Source organism: Eptatretus burgeri, chromosome 13, assembly GCF_056783735.1.
Source record: "Eptatretus burgeri isolate ZD-2024b chromosome 13, Ebu_testis_v1, whole genome shotgun sequence".
Lineage (NCBI taxonomy): Eukaryota > Metazoa > Chordata > Myxini > Myxiniformes > Myxinidae > Eptatretus > Eptatretus burgeri.
Genome location: NC_140973.1, coordinates 79,340,190 through 79,360,296, shown reverse-complemented (window position 1 = coordinate 79,360,296; position 20,107 = coordinate 79,340,190). Strand labels below are relative to the sequence as shown.

General features: G+C 33.9%; 2 protein-coding genes across 5 annotated transcripts in view; both read right to left on the bottom strand.

Annotated features, from left to right (window-relative positions):
- The window catches only part of SKAP2 (src kinase associated phosphoprotein 2), a 252,492-nt gene that overhangs the window by 82,332 nt on the left and 150,053 nt on the right, over nucleotides 1–20,107 (bottom strand). For all 4 annotated transcript variants that reach the window (XM_085853307.1, XM_085853304.1, XM_085853306.1 and 1 more), the window contains one exon: nucleotides 19,650–19,730. In XM_085853307.1, the coding sequence (XP_085709433.1) occupies nucleotides 19,650–19,730 (81 nt within the window). The remainder of the gene's footprint in view (nucleotides 1–19,649; nucleotides 19,731–20,107) is intronic.
- LOC147014883 (uncharacterized) lies at nucleotides 12,400–15,871 on the bottom strand. Its single transcript, XM_085853300.1, has 3 exons — nucleotides 14,729–15,871; nucleotides 14,467–14,631; nucleotides 12,400–14,369 (listed from the first exon to the last, which is right to left on the bottom strand). Exons 1-3 carry the CDS (start codon nucleotides 14,819–14,821, stop codon nucleotides 13,053–13,055), a joined length of 1,575 nt encoding a protein of 524 aa, XP_085709426.1. The 5' UTR covers nucleotides 14,822–15,871; the 3' UTR covers nucleotides 12,400–13,052.

Below are 20,107 nucleotides of genomic sequence, written 5' to 3'. Positions count from 1 at the left end.
AGCATTATTCATTAATTTATAAAAGTCCCCTTCAAATTTTACTTTTGTATTTGCTCTCATATCTGTATTGAATTGAATATACTTTTTCACCCAAGGACTTTGTTTAAATTTTAAAACTCTATGAATTTTAGCTACTCTCAATCCTTCTCTCAAAAACTGTTTTAAGCTTCTCTGATGCAAAACATATCCCTCTTTATCATAGAATGTTGTTAATAACTTTTCTGTTGATTTACCTTTAATATTAAAACTTTTATGATAATCACTTAACCATTCTTTCTTTGGAGTTTCTTTCTCACATGCAAAAGGAAGATCTTTATGCTTATTATGAAGATCACTCGGGTACCTCAAATCAACTTCAAAATAATAACCTTCTTCTTCGTCATTCAATTCCTCTTGAGAAGAAATAACAATATTCATCAAAGCCTTTTCATAATTCTTTTCTTCCACCCACTCTAATTTACCATAAGGTAGAGATTGAGACATTGCCCATCCATACAAATTATTAGCATCAAAATACATCAAATAATTACTATCTTTTTCACTATCATAATTTGGGAGATATTTATTATTTGCTTTAGCATATCTTTTTGAACATACTTGTGATATTCCACCTCTCTTGGACTTCTCAATCATCAAAAGCATATCCACATCACTGATTAAATCTATATCTTGTTTTGTCATTTTCAACATTGCACTCCAAGCTAAACCAGGAGCTGTGAAATAGTGGGCAGGATCTAACCCATAACAATTTTTATTATGACAGAGTGATCTAAAAGCTTCAAACACATCAGCTAACAATAAAACATCTGTTTTTAGATATAAATCGTGATATTCTCCAAGGTTCTTTATCTTAAATATTTTCCATATTTCTTGTGCGTGTTTATATTCCTTATCACTTATCTCTTCTTCATAAAGGTTATTATAGAAACTTTCTTTTGAAGGAAGTTGTGTTTCTTTAAATCTCATAAATGAATCCATATAATCATAAGGATAAATTCCCTTACTTGTAAGAATTTTCTCTTTACTTTGAATTTCATTCCTTGTTTGAATTTCCTCTCTCGTAAGAATTCCTTCTTTAATCAGAATTTCATCTTTAATCTGAATTTCCTCTTTAGTGAGAATTTCCTCTTTTGGAAAGAATGAATTAAGATTTGGAAAAGAGTCTGTGGAGCTTAGATTTGATGCGAGGTAGGCTAGTGGTGTTCCCATAAACTTGTAAGAATCTAAAAACCTAATACGAGTTATAGGTTTTGTGAATATCATTTTTGAAAATGAAATATACTTTTGACTTGTGTTTGTTATAGCAGAAATATTCCCTGGTGTTTTTGAAAGTTCATTTATAAATAGATGTGTATCATAGTTGGCGCTGTTGTGAAGAAAGACTGGAATAAAAGAAGGTAATTTATAATTAAGATTACAACAGGAATGAGCGGGACCTCTATATTTACCAGTAAGATGACAATGGTCTCTAACTTTAAACTCCTTAATTTCCCCCTCACAAATATGACAGATATTGTTCATTCTAAATTCTAATTTTTCTTCTTTGGTTAATTTCATCGGTTCATTTGTTTCTTTCATTAATTTAGTGAGTCTTATACAATCCTTTTCTAATTGTTTTACAAACTCTTGTGAAGCATTTTTTCCACGATAATGTTCAAGTTTGTTATACTTTTCTCCAACAGATGATTTGATATAATAACAAAAACCACAAGGAATATGTTTTTGATATTTATTTGTATATGGTTCTTTTGGATTAGGAGAAGCAGTATTTATCTTTTAAGGATACATTCAAAATCAGCGTATATCACAAATGGGTGCATGATAGATTTATTATAATCTTCAAAATAAATCTTTTCACCAGGTTTAGGCATTGTAATTACAGCTGATTTATGATTACTACAATATTTTGAATGTTGTTCTAATCGTTCTTTTGTATGAAATGAATTAAGACATCGCTTACAAGGATATATTTTGTTTGCTGTTCTGAATACCTGAGAAGAGATTAATCTTGATAAATTATTGATGTATGTGTAATGTGAATTCTTTCCAACACTAAAATATAAAAGGTCAATGTGTGTTTCTTCATTTTTATAGTTGTTTGAAATTTTTAATATTTGAACTTTGTTTGTATCCGTTAATCCATATACATTAATAGAAAGATTATTCTTTTTCTCAAATTTAGGAATATCTGTTAGTGGCATTGGGAATTTAAAATCTTTAATGTCCAAGGTATTCTCATATTTCATATATTGTTTTACTCTTTCTGAATTACATTTTGGTGGATGTAAGTGAGCAAGAACAGACCAGAGAAAACATTTATTATCATTGTTCTTAATATTAACAACTGCCTTCTTTAGTTTTATTTCTTTTGGTAATTCAATATAAGAAGAAGCTTTAAGAGGGTTTGATTTTAGAATGTGTATATCTAAAAAGATGATTTTTTTAATATTGAATCCACTTCCTACCACTGTATTATCAACATCCTCCTCTTGTCTTGATAGTTCTTCATAAACCCCACTATTCAAAAAATCTTGAAATGATGTTATAAAATGAAGATCTGTTCTCATATAAGGAGTTTGTTCTTCATCTTGTCTTTTCATATTCATTTTCACTCCCATATAAAACTTTAAAGTTTTTATTTCTTTTAATGTCTTTTTAATAAATTTTTCAACATCGGGTTTCACTATTTCAATTGATTCAGCTATTGATGATGGACCGGGTTCTCCAAATTGAAAAATCCTTATTTTTATATGCCCTTTAAATGCCTCATCAGTGTTTTTAATATAATAGTCTCCCTTTACTTTAAACTCATTTTTCTTGTGTTTTTGTGATTGAAGATGTTGATTATAACTACTCTTCAAAACATCCTTTGAACAGATATCACAATGTTTTCTTTCCAACTCAAGAGGAGATATTTGATGAAATAGATTAAATGTGTGTTTGTTGGTTCGGAGGTGTTTTCTATAATGTTTATATTCGTGATTACAAACATCGCAGTACGTTGTATTCACCATATTTATAGAATAAAACTTTGCTTGAACTAAAATTTTCTTGATGAAAATTTCGTTTAATTTATAGGTGAATCTGTGCTTAAAAACATTTTATCCTCCAACTTTTTCACTTAATAAATACAATGTTTCAAGACACAAAAGACAAGTTTCAATCAATCTCTTCATCTGTTAAAGATACTGAGAAATATGTCAAGGATGTAAAATTGAACAAAGATAAATATAACAACTATTGGATAAAAACTATTATGGTAAATAATATGAGTTCTTCAATTTCCTTCAGTGGAAGGGCTTTTAGTATACCTGGTAGAACATCAATTAAAGTATCTCTAACAAAAGTTTCTCCTCTCCTTCTAGTAATATATTCAAAACTAGAAAAAGCAATGAAACAAGAAAAAGTATTAAAGAACAAAAACCTTATGGATGAAGCTTTAGAAAGAAAAGATAAGACCATCTGTAATATGCAAGGAGAAATTTGTATTTTTTTCAACAACCCTAAAGATGTAAATCTTGATGAAATAAAGGATGTTAATATATCAGGTGAAATGACATTTCGTTCAATAGTAGTTAACGATAATTTTAAAATTACCTTTAATATAAAAAATGTTGTCGTTGAATCTGATAATGAAAAAAAGTATATCGATATCGATGGTAATATACAACTGAAAGTATAGATGAATTTCAGTTTAAGTAAAGTTTTACTTTATAAATATGCTAGACTTTCCTGATTCTCCATATGACAAATTTGAGAATTGTCCTGCGTGTGAAAGACGGGGATTAAACACAGAGTCAAAAGCCTATAAACAATGTATATTCTGTGATTATCTTCTAATTAATGATAATAAAAAATATAAAAAGGAAAATAATTCTTTTAGATTTACACCAAAAATGAATTACTTTACAAGATTGATTAGAGAAATGAATGTAAAGTATGAGGATGATAACACACCTTTCCTTACAAGGGAAGAAACTGAACGTATAAGAGAAATGTTCAAAGGATTGTTGTTGTATATTATTCATGGATGTAATTTTCAGGGAAATATCAACACAAGATATTGTATAAATAAAATAATGGATTATCTTGAAATTAAACCTGAACTTAGGATAAAATATAGAGTTTCTAAAAAAGCTAATAATAAATTAAATAACCTGTTTTTCAAATATATAAATGAATGATTTTTTACCTATTTGGGAAAATAAGATAAAATTTAACAACCATAAAAATCTCCCAAATTCATTAAGATGTCTCATAGTTGGTTCAAGTGGATGTGGAAAAACCTGCTTACTGTTAAAAATGCTCCTCACTCCCAACTTTTTAGATTATGATAATTTAATAATTTTCACAAAGTCGAGTTTTCAACCAGAGTATCAACTACTCTCACAAGGTTTTAATGCTGGTCTTCAAAAAGAAGATATAATAGGTTTATTTAAACGTCAAAAAACCTAAATGATTATAACATTGAAGATATAATTCAACTATTTTGTGATACACAGAGATGTAAAAAGAAATCAAATCTTATAACTTGTATTCTTAGTGATAATACGGATGATATACCGTCTCCCCAAGATTTGGATAAATCAAAAAGAACCTCGTTATCTTTGATGATTGTGTTAATGAGAGAAACCAAACGGTAATGGATAGCTACTACACAAGAGGGAGACATTCTTCTTGTAATTGTATTTATCTTAGTCAATCGTACTTTCAACTTCCTCGTCGTTCCATCAGAAACAATGCTAATACTTTTATTTTATTCAAGTTAAATTCAATAGATATCAATAATTTTTGGAGAGATAATTGTTCTACATTATGTAGTAAAAAGAAATTTGAGGATTATATGAAGCACACGACTGAAAAATATAAATATATTGTTGTGAAACAAGATGAGATATTAAGGGATATATTTTTTGTTTTATAAACAATTACATATATAAATGACAACTATTATTATAAATCTTGTGGGTAAATCTGCTTCTGGAAAAAACTTTCATAAATCAAGGTTCTTGTGTAGTACAAATGAGAATATTGTAAATTTACTTAAAAACACCCCGTGATACGCATTGTATCAACAACAACTAGAGCAATAAGACCTGGAGAAGTAAAAGGTGAAGATTATCACTATATTTCAGTGGAGGAACATATGCGATTGAGGAATGAAGGACAAATATTTGAGGAGGTTTCTCTTGGTACAACAAAATATTCACATTGTAAGAGTGAGTTAAAGAAACTAAAATCTGGTGGTGTTGGGATATTAGAAACTAATCCAGAAGGAACGAGACAAATTATTAAATATCTGAGCGGAGTGAAGATTTTATCATTCGGTTTTGATGTTGATGAAGAAACTCAACACAAACGTATGAAAAGCAGAGATGCAAGGATTAGTGAAGAAGAAATTACAACTCGCATTAATGTTAATAAAGAATTTGATGAAATATTTAAAGAAAAGGATTTATTTGAACACATCTACTTGAATGATGAAGAAAAGGAAAATTTCCCTGTTGATCTTTACAATTCATTAAATGATATTTTACAATAAATAAATGGATACAAAAGAAAGAGCAAGAAGATTTAAGGAACATCAAGAGTTGGTTTCAAAAGTTGTAAAACAACAGGAAGACATAAAGAAGAAACGCAGACAGAAACTAACGGGCGAAGAAGCATTTGAAAAAAAACAAGAGAAATTTTTTAAACCACTTTTAAAAACTTCCCAAGAAAAAATGAAAGATGTTTCCACAGTTCCCACAGTAGAATATACTCCTAGAAAGCTTCAAATGTTAAAAGATTTCAGTCAAATGACGGAGGAAGAATTAGAGCATTTAGGAGAATTAGAATATGATGATGAAGGTTTATTTCAACAACTGGAAGAGATTAATCAACCCCTGATTATATTGTGAATGCTGTTCAAAACAATGAATATTCAGCGGATTCAAAAACCAAAGCAGGACTCATTCCAACAGAACAACCAGCAATATTTCATCTTGTTCAAGAAAAGGTATTGATATTTAATGATGAATTAAGGTTCTTAAGTTCTGCTCAACCCCTGTTAAACTAACTCCGAGATTAATGTTTCTTCTCACAAAAGATGGAAGACAAGGTTCAACTGTGAGGGATGAATCAAAGTATATTGATAAACCATTGGATATGGAAAATAATGATGATAGAGTATATATTGATTTGCTAAACACTCTAAATTATAAGGTTATTCTTTCTGGTAAAAGTAGGAAGAATGAGAAGGAGAAACACATTATTCAGGCTTTAAGTATCCTTGGTTCAGGTATTAGTTTTCTTCCAAATGACCCATCGCAATTAGTTAATAGACTGTTATTGTTGTTCGGCAGTAAGAAGGCTGGAAATAACAATTGTTTTAATGAAGCATCAGCCATTTTAGACCAGTTGATGAACATGAAAATAATTAATAAATCTCAATATAAAGACATTTTAACTCATATTAAATAAGATGAGAAGCACAATCCTGAGTTTTAATTTCACAACAAGCGACCACACATCTTCATTCCCATACCCACTACAACTTGACACAACAAAAGAATATGAGGCATCTTTATTGTCCATGGAGACTTATAATACCTTATTTAATATAACCGAGAAAAATGACAAGTTTAGTTATAATCCGGGAAGTGGATACAAAACGATAACAGTCTCACCCGGAGCATACGAGATTTCTCAAATATCTTCCGAAATTGCTCGTCTTATGAAAGAACAGGGTGATGAACCAAAAAATATTGTTATAAACATTCAAAAACATACTTCAAAATCAACGATTAAAGTTAAAAATAACTACAAGGTTGATTTCACAATTGATAATTCATTTAGAGAGTTATTAGGTTTCTCCTCAAAAAAGATTGAAACTAATGGGACGTTTTACAGTGATAATGTCATTCAAATATCCTCAGGAATAAATTCGGTGTTAATTCACTGTGATTTGATTGATGGTGCTTATAATGATGGATTAAAAACAAATACAATATTTTCATTCAGCGCATACTCAACCCCAATTGGTTATAAATTCAATATGGAGCCTAAAAATTTGGTTTATCTACCTGTGTCAGGAAAAACCATACACAGAGTAAATTTTAGGATAACCGACCAAGATAATCGTGTGATTTCTTTTAATGGAGAAGTTATATCCATCAGAATTCACCTACGTGAAGTTTTTCAATAAATAAATACGATGGTTATTGTGAGGAAGCACGAGTTGGGAAAATATAAAATAATTACAGGGGATGGGATGTTCCTTTCCCCGTACTACAAGGGTGAAGGTATGTATCTTGGTAGAGGATACTATAAACCTAAGAGACAAAGGGGTGTTGGACATCAATTTAGAGGAGATGGGATAATTGATACTCTCATGGGTATTGGTTCAACTATTCTTAAACATAAAGACCTAATTGGTTCAACTGCTTCTGCTGTGAGAAATGTAGCAGGTGCTGTAAAGAGTATAAAAGATGCTCAGAAAGAATCTCATAAATTACAAGCAATAAAAGAAATTAAGAAAGGTAAAACTCAGTTGTCCCCCCAAGAACGACAGAAAATAATTCAAATACTTGGATCAGGGTTTCAAAAGTTTTAACATCTTTTTTCCTAAATAAATACAAGTATGGAAGCAATTGATAGTATCTATGATTTGGATGATACTATTATTATCTCAAACTCCACTAAAAAAGAAGATTACTTCAAGGTAAATGCAATAACTGGAACAGACTGGAATACAAATGGTACAAAAAGTTTTGAAATAAATAATCAACAAACCTATTTGAATCTCTCCGAAAGTTTCTTGTTGTGTAAATTTAAATTCACTAAGGCTGGGAATAACACAAACGCTACACTTGTAAATGATTTCTTCTGGAAAATGTTTGATAGTGTGCGATTGTATATTGGAACACAAGAAGTTGAAGCGGTTGATTATGTCTCTGCTGTATCTGAAATGATGAAATTTACACTCTATACATTCAGTGATAGAATGGGAAAGGGGTCTGTCGAAGGTTTTATTCCTGATATGTCAACGGGAACAAACACAGACCCTGGATATATTCAAAGGAAAGGAATGTATAATGATGATACAAAAGCAGAAAATAGTTTTACTGTGGCAGTTCCTCTTAAAGGTATATTTGGATTTTGTGATTATGATAAAGTTCTGTATGGTCTTAAAATTAGATTTCAACTACAAAGGAATGATAATGAAAATAGATTGCTTTTTGGTGTTGGTAATGCTTTTGGTGATCAGAATAAATTTGTAATTGAGGAGATGAGTTGGTATATCAGTGAATATACTCCTAATCTTAAAACAGAAGAGATGTTGAATCGAAGACTTAACTCAAAAAAACCACTCAGTGTATCATACCTCAAAAGAAGATGTCAACACGTTAAACTCAATCAAACTACTTACACGTGGAATTTGGGTGTTCTGGAAGGAAAGCCACGATATCTGTGGATGATTTTTAAAAAGCCAGATGGTGATACTGCGACTGATAAGAATAATGCATTGAGTGATAATGCTAAGGTGAAACAACTTCGCGTTTCTCTAGATGGAACATTTTATCCACGAGATAGATTGGAAATTAATTGGGAAAAAATGATTTTGCTGAAGCATACAAGTCTTACCAAAAGGTGTGTGAAAGTAATGGAAATAAAGAACCTATTTTGGATATGACAGCATTTAAAAGTTTGTATACAATCTATACGTTTGACCTGAGCGCTCAAAAAGAAACTATAAAGTCTAATCGAGTGGATACTTCCCTATACATTGAAAGAGGAGAGAGTGAAGAAGTTGATACATATTGTTTGCTTTTGGAAGAAACAGAATTGCAGATTAATACAGATAATGGTGTGATGATTAGTCTCACATAATTTTTTGTTAAATAAATGAGTGGCAAAGTACCAACTGGGGTATATGTTAATCAAATCAATCTTCATAAACTATCATCTTGTGTTCAAAATCAAAAGCCTTGTATGATTAACGTTAATACAATTCAGAGAAAAGGAGCAGTAAGAATTGATGTTTTGCTCACAAGAGAACAGGTTAAAATCTTGAATGACACTGACTCACTTAAAATTAAAATGACAAAACCAATGTTGAAAAAATATTCAATAAGAGAGACGAGTGGAGGATTTCTCCCATTTCTAATTCCTTTATTTGCTGGTTTAAGTGCGGTTGGAGCATTGACGGGTGGTATTTCAACAGCGGTCAAAACTGCCAACGAAAGGAAGGCTCAACTCCAGGCTCAAAAAGAATTGGAAAGACATAACAAAGAGTTGGAGAAACAAATTAGTGGAAGTGGTGTAATTGTAGATTTTGCTGAAAAACTTGAAGGTCTGCCTGATAAAGCGAGATTGTTAGTTGGAGATATGCTTTCTTCTATAGCACAAGCAGGTGTAAAATTAACGAAAAGAGGTAATGGATTATATCTTTCTAATAAATAAATGAGCATTGATGAGTGGTTGAAAGAATTTGGAAAGAATACAACATCAAATTTACAACTTGCCAAATATTGTAAGAAATTAAAAATTCATAATGTGGTTATTTGTATGAGAGATGAATTAACAAATGTGTCGAAACATACAAAGAATATTATTATGAACTTAGAAGATAATGATGGGAACGGTTCTCATTGGGTTTGTATTTTTAATAGTCAAGACAAATATTATTTTGATAGTTTTGGTCTTCCACCACCTGTTGAAGTCATAAAATTCTTACAGAATGGTGTTTATCAAACATTTCAAGTCCAAGAATTAAATTCCAAGTGTTGTGGTCAATTATGTCTATATGTGTTATTTCAACTCAACAAAAATAAAAAATTTTATGATATTATTTTTAATCTAATATAAATGACTTATGTTGGTAAAGATGGTTCTATCTTTGGTGTATCTCAAGAACTGGATATTGATTTATCAAATTATTACACAAAGGCACAGGCTGAACGACATAAATATAATATAAACAAAAATATTAACATGAAAAATGTTTATAAATTAAAAAATTATCCAAGCCCGACTGACGCGAATGACTTGGTGAGATTAAGCGATTTATCACAATATATATACTTAAATAAAACGGCTGTGTATTCTAAAGATACAGAAGTGTTGATATTATCTCCAGGTCATACAGAATTCACAGTTCGAATTAAAATAAATTTTTATAAAGAAGGGCGTATCGTTTGTATGAGAATAGAACAATGGGGGTATGATATGAATGATTTAGGGTATAATTGGTCATTTAAAATTAACCTCGAAGACCTGGAACAATTAAATCAGTCTCGTAAGGAAGAATATTATCCACTTGGTATCGAGAATGAGTTTTGTGGAGCCACGATTAGTAAACAACAAATAAAAGAATTTAATAAGGGTAAATATAATAATGGTTTTGCCCTTGTTTATCTCATGAAAACAGAAAAACAGGATTATATATAATAAGTAAGGAAATACAAAATGATTTAACTATGGGAAGATGGGGAGGTGTTTCGTGCCATAATATTATTCTAACATATATTTCTAATACATAAATGACAGCAAGAAGGCTTCAAGAAAATTATCATTTCTGTGTTCAAGCATACCTTCAAGAAAAGGGTATTCGGTATTTTAATAAATATGTTCTACAACATAAGAATGAGGTATTTTCAATAAAAGATTGGCATTATGCTGATGTTGATAAACCGACAACTTTAGATTTAATTAGAATGTTAAATAATGAAAAAATTATAAGGTTAAGAAAAGGTAAGGCTCTTTTAGAAATTCAAAAGAAATTTTATTGGTATCCTGTTGTAAAAAATTATTTTGGATACAGGAATAACAAGAAATCCTGATGAATATATGTATAATATTCTATGGGGTGTAAACGATTCAAGTATAGTAAGGGATGAGGAAGGAGTTGAAGAAGAGAGGGAAGAGGAGGAAAAGGAGGAGGAGGAGAGAGAGAAGGAGGAAAGAGAGAAGAGAGAGAGGGAGGAAAGAGAGAGAATGAATAAATATCAAAATATGGAAACCAGTGAGATTCAAAAAGAATAGAGGTATTAAAGAAATTAACTTATCTCACCAGGGAGGAATACAAAGAATTAAAAGTCTATTTACAATACTTTCGACAAGACTATCGACATCGAGAAGACATGTATTTTAATTCAAGTTTTTTCTTAAATAAATGGAGGAGAGAGTGAAGGCATTTCTAAGGATTCTTTATGTTTTAAAAATTAAGATTCAAATGTGCATGTTGGAAACTAAAAGGTTTTTGCACTCTGCAGAAATTTTTCTCATAAATAAATGAGTTATTGTCTCAAATGTAAAAAGAAAACTAATACTAAAAATATTTCATATATTAAAAGTAAAAATAACAGGGTTATACAAAAAGGTATATGTTCGGTGTGTGGTTCAAAAAAATCAATTTATCTCCAAACACAAACTCGGAGGAGATATACAAAAGTTTTTATCAGGAAGTAAATTTACAACTACTGGAATACCAGGGGAATTACATCTTCCAGGGTATTCTTTCTGTGGTCCAGGCACAAACTTGGATAAAAGATTAGATGAGGCAGACAATCCTAAATCCTGGAGTAAACCAATCAATAGAGTTGATGAAGTGTGCATGAGACACGATATTGATTATGGGAATACCACAACGTTGGAAGAAAAGCATGAAGCCGATAGAGAAATGTTATATAATTTGTCTCTGATACAAAATCCAACCTTGAGAGAAAAAGTTGATAGGTTCATCGTGAAGAAGATGATTAGTGCTAAATTGAAACTTGGACTTGGAAATTCAAAAAACTTATAGGCTCTAATGATGCCATTAAGACTGAAGAGCAATTAGCTGATGAATTACATAAACCAATATTCACAAAGTTTCAGAGAAGGAAAGTTTATTCCAAGGAAGTTGATTATATCTGGTCTGCTGATTTGATTGAACTCAATAATGATAAGGGGTACAAGTATGCTTTAACCGTTATTGATTTGAGGAGTAGATATGCGTGGGTTGTCCCTTTAAAAACAAAACAGGTAATACTCTTATGTTAGCTTTTCAACAGATATTTAATAAAAGTAAGAGAAAACCTAAGAAATTGTGGACTGATGAGGGTAGAGAGTTTTATAACAAGACATTTATGAATTTTTTAAAAAATAACAGTATTACATTATACAGTACCTTTAATGAAGGGAAGGCAGTTGTTGTTGAACGTTTTAATCGTACCTTAAAAGAGAGACTATATAAAAAATTCACACAACTCGGTTCACAACAATGGTTATCTTTTATTCAGGATATTGTGGATAAGTATAATGACACGATTCACACGTCAACGAATATGAAGCCATCAGAAACATTTACAAAATTAAAATATGAAAAAGAGATTAATGTCAGAAAACCTAAGTTCAAAGTTGGTGATATCGTAAGAATATATAGGTGGAAATCTCATTTTGAAAAGGGTTTTACTGAACGATGGACGAAAGAACTTTTTAAAATTGTTGATGTAATAGATACAGTTCCTTGGACTTATAAAATATATGATTTGGAAGGGGAAGAGATTTTAGGTTCATTTTATTCACAGGAATTACAAAAGACAAAACTAAGCATATAATACACCTTTGTGGACACTAGAGGGACAAGTCCGAGGTGTATTACAGTATATAATGTGTGTCAAGGGGGACGTTCTTAGATCTGTGAACCCCAAACACAGAATCCTCAACTGAATAGTCAAGGCTTAACTTTTGTTTGTGTGTGTGTGTGCAATGGGAGCAATAGGTTGGCGCTTCACTCCCTCCTACTATACACCGTTGTGGACACTCGAGGGCCAAGTCCGAGGTGTATAACAGTATATAATGTGTGTCAAGGGGGACGTTCTTAGATCTGTGAACCCCAAACACAGAATCCTCAACTGAATAGTCAAGGCTTAACTTTTGTTTGTTGATGTGTATGTGTGTGTGTCCCAACCCTCACATTCAAAATCTCAACCCCAACCCTCACATTCAAAATCTCAACCCCAACTCAATCCTCGCCCAACACAATGTCTTTTTCAAAATGAGATTTCCACCTATATATATATATATTTTTACGTTTTTTTTTTCTTCTTCCAATTCTGTCTTTTAAGGCTTTCAGGTTTGATGACGTAGAAAGGGGGAGTAAGCCTGCACTTTCTTCCCAGAACTTTCTTGATCTTGCTCCCATCAAGCACCATCCGACAAAGAACTACATCGATAGGTTTAGATCCCAAAGAGTGATAGCAACTCCAAAAGTCTCCAAAATATAAATAAACAAAATAATAATAATAATAATAAATAAATAAATAAATAAATAAAAGCCCCCAAAAAAGTTTCAAGTGTCCAACATAAACCCAACTTTCCAAGTCTTCAAGGTATAACCACATTCCCGTTGAGTTTCCAAGATATGTATCACATTGTGAGTTATCAATCCAGAACCCACATTTCAAGTATTCAAAGTAAAACCAACTTACAAAGTCTCTTAAGGATAACTCATTTACTGATTTTTTCAAAATTTGTGAGTCTCCAAGGTAGGACCCATATTTAGAACCATCTTGGCAGAACCCTTTTCCTGAGTCTCCAAGGTAGTTATTTAAACCATCAAGGCAGAACTCATTTACTGATTTTTTCAAAATTTGTGAGTCTCCAAGGTAGGCCCCATATTTAGAACCATCTTGGCAGAACCCTTTTCCTGAGTCTCCAAGGTAGTTATTTAAACCATCAAGGCAGAACTCATTTACTGATTTTTTCAAAATTTGTGAGTCTCCAAGGTAGGCCCCATATTTAGAACCATCTTGGCAGAACCCTTTTCCTGAGTCTCCAAGGTAGTTATTTAAACCATCAAGGCAGAACTCATTTACTGATTTTTTCAAAATTTGTGAGTCTCCAAGGTAGGCCCCATATTTAGAACCATCTTGGCAGAACCCTTTTCCTGAGTCTCCAAGGTAGTTATTTAAACCATCAAGGCAGAACTCATTTACTGATTTTTTCAAAATTTGTGAGTCTCCAAGGTAGGCCCCATATTTAGAACCATCTTGGCAGAACCCTTTTCCTGAGTCTCCAAGGTAGTTATTTAAACCATCAAGGCAGAACTCATTTCTTGATTTTTTCAAAATTTGTGAGTCTCCAAGGTAAAACTTGTATTCTGGCTCATCAAGGTATAACTTGTTCAGTGGGTATTGTCTTGATAACTCACAATAAGTACTATTGCTGTAAAACTCTTTTTCAGGATTTTGCTGGTCTCCAAGGTATAACTCTTTGGTTGGGTCATCAAGGACGAACTCGTTCTGTGGGTCTTGGTCGCTCATAAGGTCTTCAACCAAGCCATCAATTTTCCCACAAGTTGTAGCAAAAGCAGTATTTTCATTTCGTATTTCAGACACAATTTCCTGTGAGAGAAAATAATAATGTATTAATTAAGTTATTTAATTATTAAATGAGTATGCTTCAATCAAAGTTTGAAAATAGGAAAATAAAAAATCTTACCTCAATAGATAAGAGGTTTGAATCCAGTTCATCAACTTGAAGGTTTAGTTCCATAGAAGACAGAGAGTTCCAAGGAACACCAAAGTCATCCCACTCAAGGTCTTCAACCAAGCCAACAATTTCCCCCCAAGTTGTAGCAAAAGCAGTATTTTCAGATACAATTTCCTGTGAGAGAAAATAATAATGTATTAATTAAGTTATTTAATTATTAAATGAGTATGCTTCAATCAAAGTTTGAAAATAGGAAAATAAAAAATCTTACCTCAATAGATAAGAGGTTTGAATCCAGTTCATCAACTTGAAGGTTTAGTTCCATAGAAGACAGAGAGTTTGAGACAAGCACACAGAACACCATTGCCAGCAAGAACAAATGTTTAAAATGGAGCCTGGGTTTGAAGCTTTTATAGAGAAAGACTGGTGGGTGTGGTTTCCTTTGGAAATTCCCTGGGCAAGCCTAGGCAAGCCTTCATTGGGAAATTTTTCAAAACCATAACATCCTGTAATTTTCTAGTGATTTCTTTGTGAGTCAGAGATGAACTGGAAATGATGTAAGAGTGGGCGGGGCTTAGCAAAAGTAGGCGGAGCTTAGGAAAAGTGGGCGTGGCTTAGAAAAAATACCTTATGAAAAGTGGGCGGAGCTTAGCAAAAGTGGGCGGGGCTTAGGAAAAGTGGGCGGGGCTTAGAAAAAATACCTCATGAAAAGTGGGCGGAGCTTAGCAAAAGTGGGCGGGGCTTAGGAAAAGTGGGCGTGGCTTAGAAAAATACCTTATGAAAAGTGGGCGGAGCTTAGCAAAAGTGGGTGGGGCTTAGGAAAAGTGGGCGTGGCTTAGAAAAAAATACCTTATGAAAAGTGGGCGGAGCTTAGCAAAAGTGGGCGGAGCTTAGGAAAAGTGGGCGTGGCTTAGAAAAAATACCTTATGAAAAGTGGGCGGAGCTTAGCAAAAGTGGGCGGAGCTTAGGAAAAGTGGGCGTGGCTTAGAAAAATTACCTTATGAAAAGTGGGCGGGGCTTAACAAAAGTGGGCGGGGCTTAAAGAAAAGTGGGCGGGGCTTAACAAAAAATAACCTGTGGCTCAGGAGGTGGTCAAACAAGAGCATTAAGAGAAGTTTATCATTTCGTAATGGCACAAAAGGGGTATCTTAAAAAATATAAAGATTCAAATGTTTTGTTTGTCAATATTTTAGATGGGGATTATTGTGCAAAGAAAATTAAACTATTGAAGGAATTTGAGAATGAACAAATCTTTATAGGTTCAATGAGTGAGCTGTTCAACCCCCAGGTGTTCAATTCAATGAGGTTCAACCTCCAAGTTAAAAGGGGAGACAAATAAATATACCTTGGGATAAAAAGGGGGTTTATTTTTAGGGAAAAAAATATAAATCGCTGAAAATCCCCCATTCATTTACATGGGGAAAAGTGAGCCAGAATCAGTATTCTTACCCTACTTACATATATATATATATATATATATATATATATATATATATATATATATATATATATATATATATATATATATATATATATATATTGGTTAACCCTCTAGAGCCCACAAAATGTTCTGGGTGAACGAAAACCGATGACCCCTGGGGCTCTGGAGGGTTAAGGTGGTGGCTTGGGATCAGTGGTGGTGGCTCAGTTAAGGTGGTTAAGGTGGTGGCTTAAGAGCATAGCACTTACCATTAAGGTGGTGGCTCAGTGGTTAAGGTGGTGGCTTGGGATCCTGAGTTCAAGCCCTGTTGGCTGCTGAGTTAGCATCAGGGGGGTTGACTCAGCCTGTCATCCTTTTGACGGTAGGCGAAATGAGCACCAGTATACTGTTAATTATCCATGCAGGGTCGAAGGTGATGAAAGGGTTGGCGTCAGGAAGGGCATCCGGTCATAAAAACATTGCCACAAGAAAGGGTACCATGATTGGAGCCCACAAAAAGCTGACCCTGCTCAGGGATAAAGGCTTTCAAATTGTATGATGATGAATATATATATATATATATATATATATATATATATATATATATATATATATATATATATATATATATATATATATATATATATATATATATATATATATATATATGCCTGGTGTTGGCTTAATGGTTAGGGTGGTGGGCTTAGGATCCGAGTATCCTGAGTTCAAATCCCACTCGGCTGTTGAATTAATACCAGGTGGGGTTGACTCTGCCTGTCATCCTTCCGAGGTCGGCAAAATGAGTGCCAGCATGCTGGTATCCTGTGTCGGAGTGGCGACCCGTCCAGGATTGTGCCCAATAGCCAAGGAGACTGCTTCGGCAGCACCAACGCTCTGCACAGAGTATGGTCCCAGTGGATGGATGGATATATATATATATACAGTAGACTAGGCGTAAGTCGTCATCATCGGGACCGAGAAAAAAGTGACGACTCAGAAATGTGACGACTTACGCATATGCGAACATTCATGATGACTGTGGGGTGAAGGATGAAGTCGCGCGTGGCCTGGACACATATGTGTGAGAGCCGGCTATTGTACCAAAAGGAAAACACAATCCTCGGGGCATAGGTGGGGGTTCATTGGTGAGTTGGAAAGTGATCAAGCAAAGATAGAATTCATGAATCAGTTTATCAAAAGTAAAGAGAATGAACAACTGTAAGACAACTCATATACCATCGGTGATGGTATGGTGACAAATTACATGACACACAGTCATCGTGGTGATGATTAGCACTCAATGCCTATGTGTGAGTGAGTGCGGTAATGTACAAAACAAGCCAATATAAAACCATGATCGGACTTCAACATGAAGCTCGATCGATCCTTTACTCCTTCGCGAAGTAATCCATTATGTTTGACTGCCTCAAACTCTTGGGCATCTGGTACATGAGAAAGGACTCAAACCGGTCGTTGTATTCCATGATGTTGTCTGGGCAATCCTCCACCAAAAGACAGTATCAGCGCATCACATCCAGACAGTATCGGCGAATCCACGCTGCCTGATTCGCCGCATCTCTTGACCTTGCCAATTCCCCTCCTCACTTTGAATCTGTCTATCCAGTACATCGGCAAGGTCTCGGCATCATCATTCCCGAGGTCCGCAGCGAATTTACGTGCCTTCAGCAGCAACATTTCACCGTCCAACCGAATATTTGGCTGAGCCGACATTTGCCGAAACCAGATGATGAGCGCGTCATCGACATCTTCAAAGGACACCCATTTCACGCGTTTCACACTTACCACTGACCTCGTGATCTTCTCCACTTGTCCAAATATCTTGCCCTTATTCTTCAAGATATCGTTCAATGTCTGCCGTTTGATGTCCAACTTCTCAGCTATGGCTGTTTTCTTCATCAGTGGTTTGCCTCGCAAAACTGGATAATGTCGTATTTTTCTTGGTAGGTTTTAGTTGTAAGCTTACGCTAAGTCGCCATTGTCCTGCCTGCAGTGCGATCAACGTGTGTACGCAGTTATAAATAGCCTATCACTGACGGTGTAAACCAATGAGCGAGCATCACGATTCCATGAAATCGGGCTTCTCACGAGGCAGCAGTTCTGTGTGACGAGTTAGGAGTGGTCATTTACTTGAGTTTCCATTACGCGGGAACGGACAACATCTGACGACTTAGACGAAGTGACGACTTAGATATGACGACTTACGGAGGGATGACCCTTTATTCAAAGGGATTTAACATGAGATAAATTCGGGACTTTTTGACGCTGCCGAATTACGCGAAGTGACGAGTTACACGCTGCCGACTTACGCCTAGTCTACTGTATATATATATATATATATATATATATATATATATATATATATATATATATATATATATATATATATATATATACACATATATATATATATATATATATATATCTATACATGTATATATATCCTGGATTTGGGGCTCATGTTTCTCTTTTTCCCCAATCTTATCCCCTTCATTCATCAAAGGAAACCAATGAAAGTTGTGGGTTTTCAGCCAGTGGAGGAAGGTCGGTTGTTGGGTAAAAGGGTGTTATTGGTCGTGACAAACTTTATTCTATTACATTTACTACAAAACAAATACAAACTTCTGGCTCAAGAATCTATATTCTGTGCAGTAAAAACGAAAACAATGGTCTTTGAAGTCATCCGTGAAGATGTCTCTTAATTACTCCCCGTCCCCTGAGCAGCCGGAGACTGCAATCACTTTTATCGTGTGTGTGTGTGTGTGTGTGTGTGTGTGTGTGTGTGTGTGTGTGTGTGTGTGTGTGTGTGTGTGTGTGTGTGTGTGTGTGTGTGTGTGTGTGTGTGTGTGTGTGTGTGTGTGTGTGTGCGTGCGTGTGTGTCCAGGCCAAAATGTTTATACAATTTGAGATTTTTTCATCAAATTTTCAACAAAGCTTTATTATGAGAATATGGAGAACACAAATTAATAATTTGGTCAAAAGATCAAAGGTCACCATCACTTTATATCTTCAATTTCCTTCCAATTGGCCTTAATTTTAAAGAATGATATGAACAGGCTTTATATTTTCAGATGCTTTCCAGTTACTTTTTGAATGTCAGTTACACCTTGACGACACGTACATCTATTAATTAATTACTATTGGAATTCACATTTTAAACCTTTCAACCCTTTAGACTGCTTAGACTGCTTAAACCTTTGAAGACCCTTGAGACCCTTCCGATGCTGTTAAACATCCTTTAGACCCCTTCAGACCCTATAGACCCCTATGACACTCTAAAACTTTAAGGCCCTTGAAGAAGAAAAAACAACCTTAAGGCCCCCAAGACCATTAAGATCCCCAAGAACCTTACGATCGTAAACACCCCAGAAGATCCCCAAGACACTTAATGTCCTTCAAGACTCCCAAGACCCTTAAGACCCCCAAAAGCCTAATGACCCACAAATACTCCAAACACCCTTAAGACCAACAAGAACCTTTAAACACCTTTAGATCCCATTACCATTTTGACCTTTTATACCCTTTAGACCCCTAGAACCTTTCACCTTTACACCCCTTAAGTCCCTTTCGACCGATTAGACCTCAACACCATTTCCATACCATACACCCTTCAGACTGATTAGACAGCTTAGACCCTTGACCATTTCGAGTTTTAGACCACTTGGACCAGAGCGCGTACTTCGTGTATTGTCTGAAAATTACAACTCAAGAGTACGCCAACTCAAGGCGAAGGAGAAAGTGCTGTAAAATTTACCTTTCCTTTTCTTATCCAGGAACCCGAACATGATGACATTAGTGAGTTCCGAAGCAGGTACTGGTGGAAACTGCGGAGCAGCTGGAGACATGGGGAGAGCATCAAGAAGATGATATCACATGAGGACCATAATATGGAGGACACCATCACAGAGACGGTATCGAGGGTAACACTGTTAGGTAGTTACAAAGTAAAGATGGTATCAAGTTACAGTAAAACAGAACACAGCATTGTACAGTTTCATGAATGAAGTAAACAGTAGTAGGTATCGTTTTACCTGTAAGAAGCCTGAATGAGGCAGTACCAGGTAGATATTGGACAAAGGAGATCATATCAGTCATTATTGTATAAAGGAGATGGTATCAGGTAATTACAGAAAGCAGAAGACATTTTGACATAGTTGTATAAATTAGAGACAGTATGATATATATATATATATATATATATATATATATATA

What these genes read in the sequence shown, in the direction of transcription:
- LOC147014883 (XM_085853300.1), bottom strand. Translation starts at nt 14,821, where the DNA reads ATGGTGTTCTGTGTGCTTGTCTCAAACTCTCTGTCTTCTATGGAACTA. An exon ending in CAAACCTCTTATCTATTGAG is followed by an intron (nt 14,632 to 14,728) that starts GTAAGATTTTTT and finishes TTTCTCTCACAG; the next exon opens with GAAATTGTATCTGAAAATAC. An exon ending in CAAACCTCTTATCTATTGAG is followed by an intron (nt 14,370 to 14,466) that starts GTAAGATTTTTT and finishes TTTCTCTCACAG; the next exon opens with GAAATTGTGTCTGAAATACG.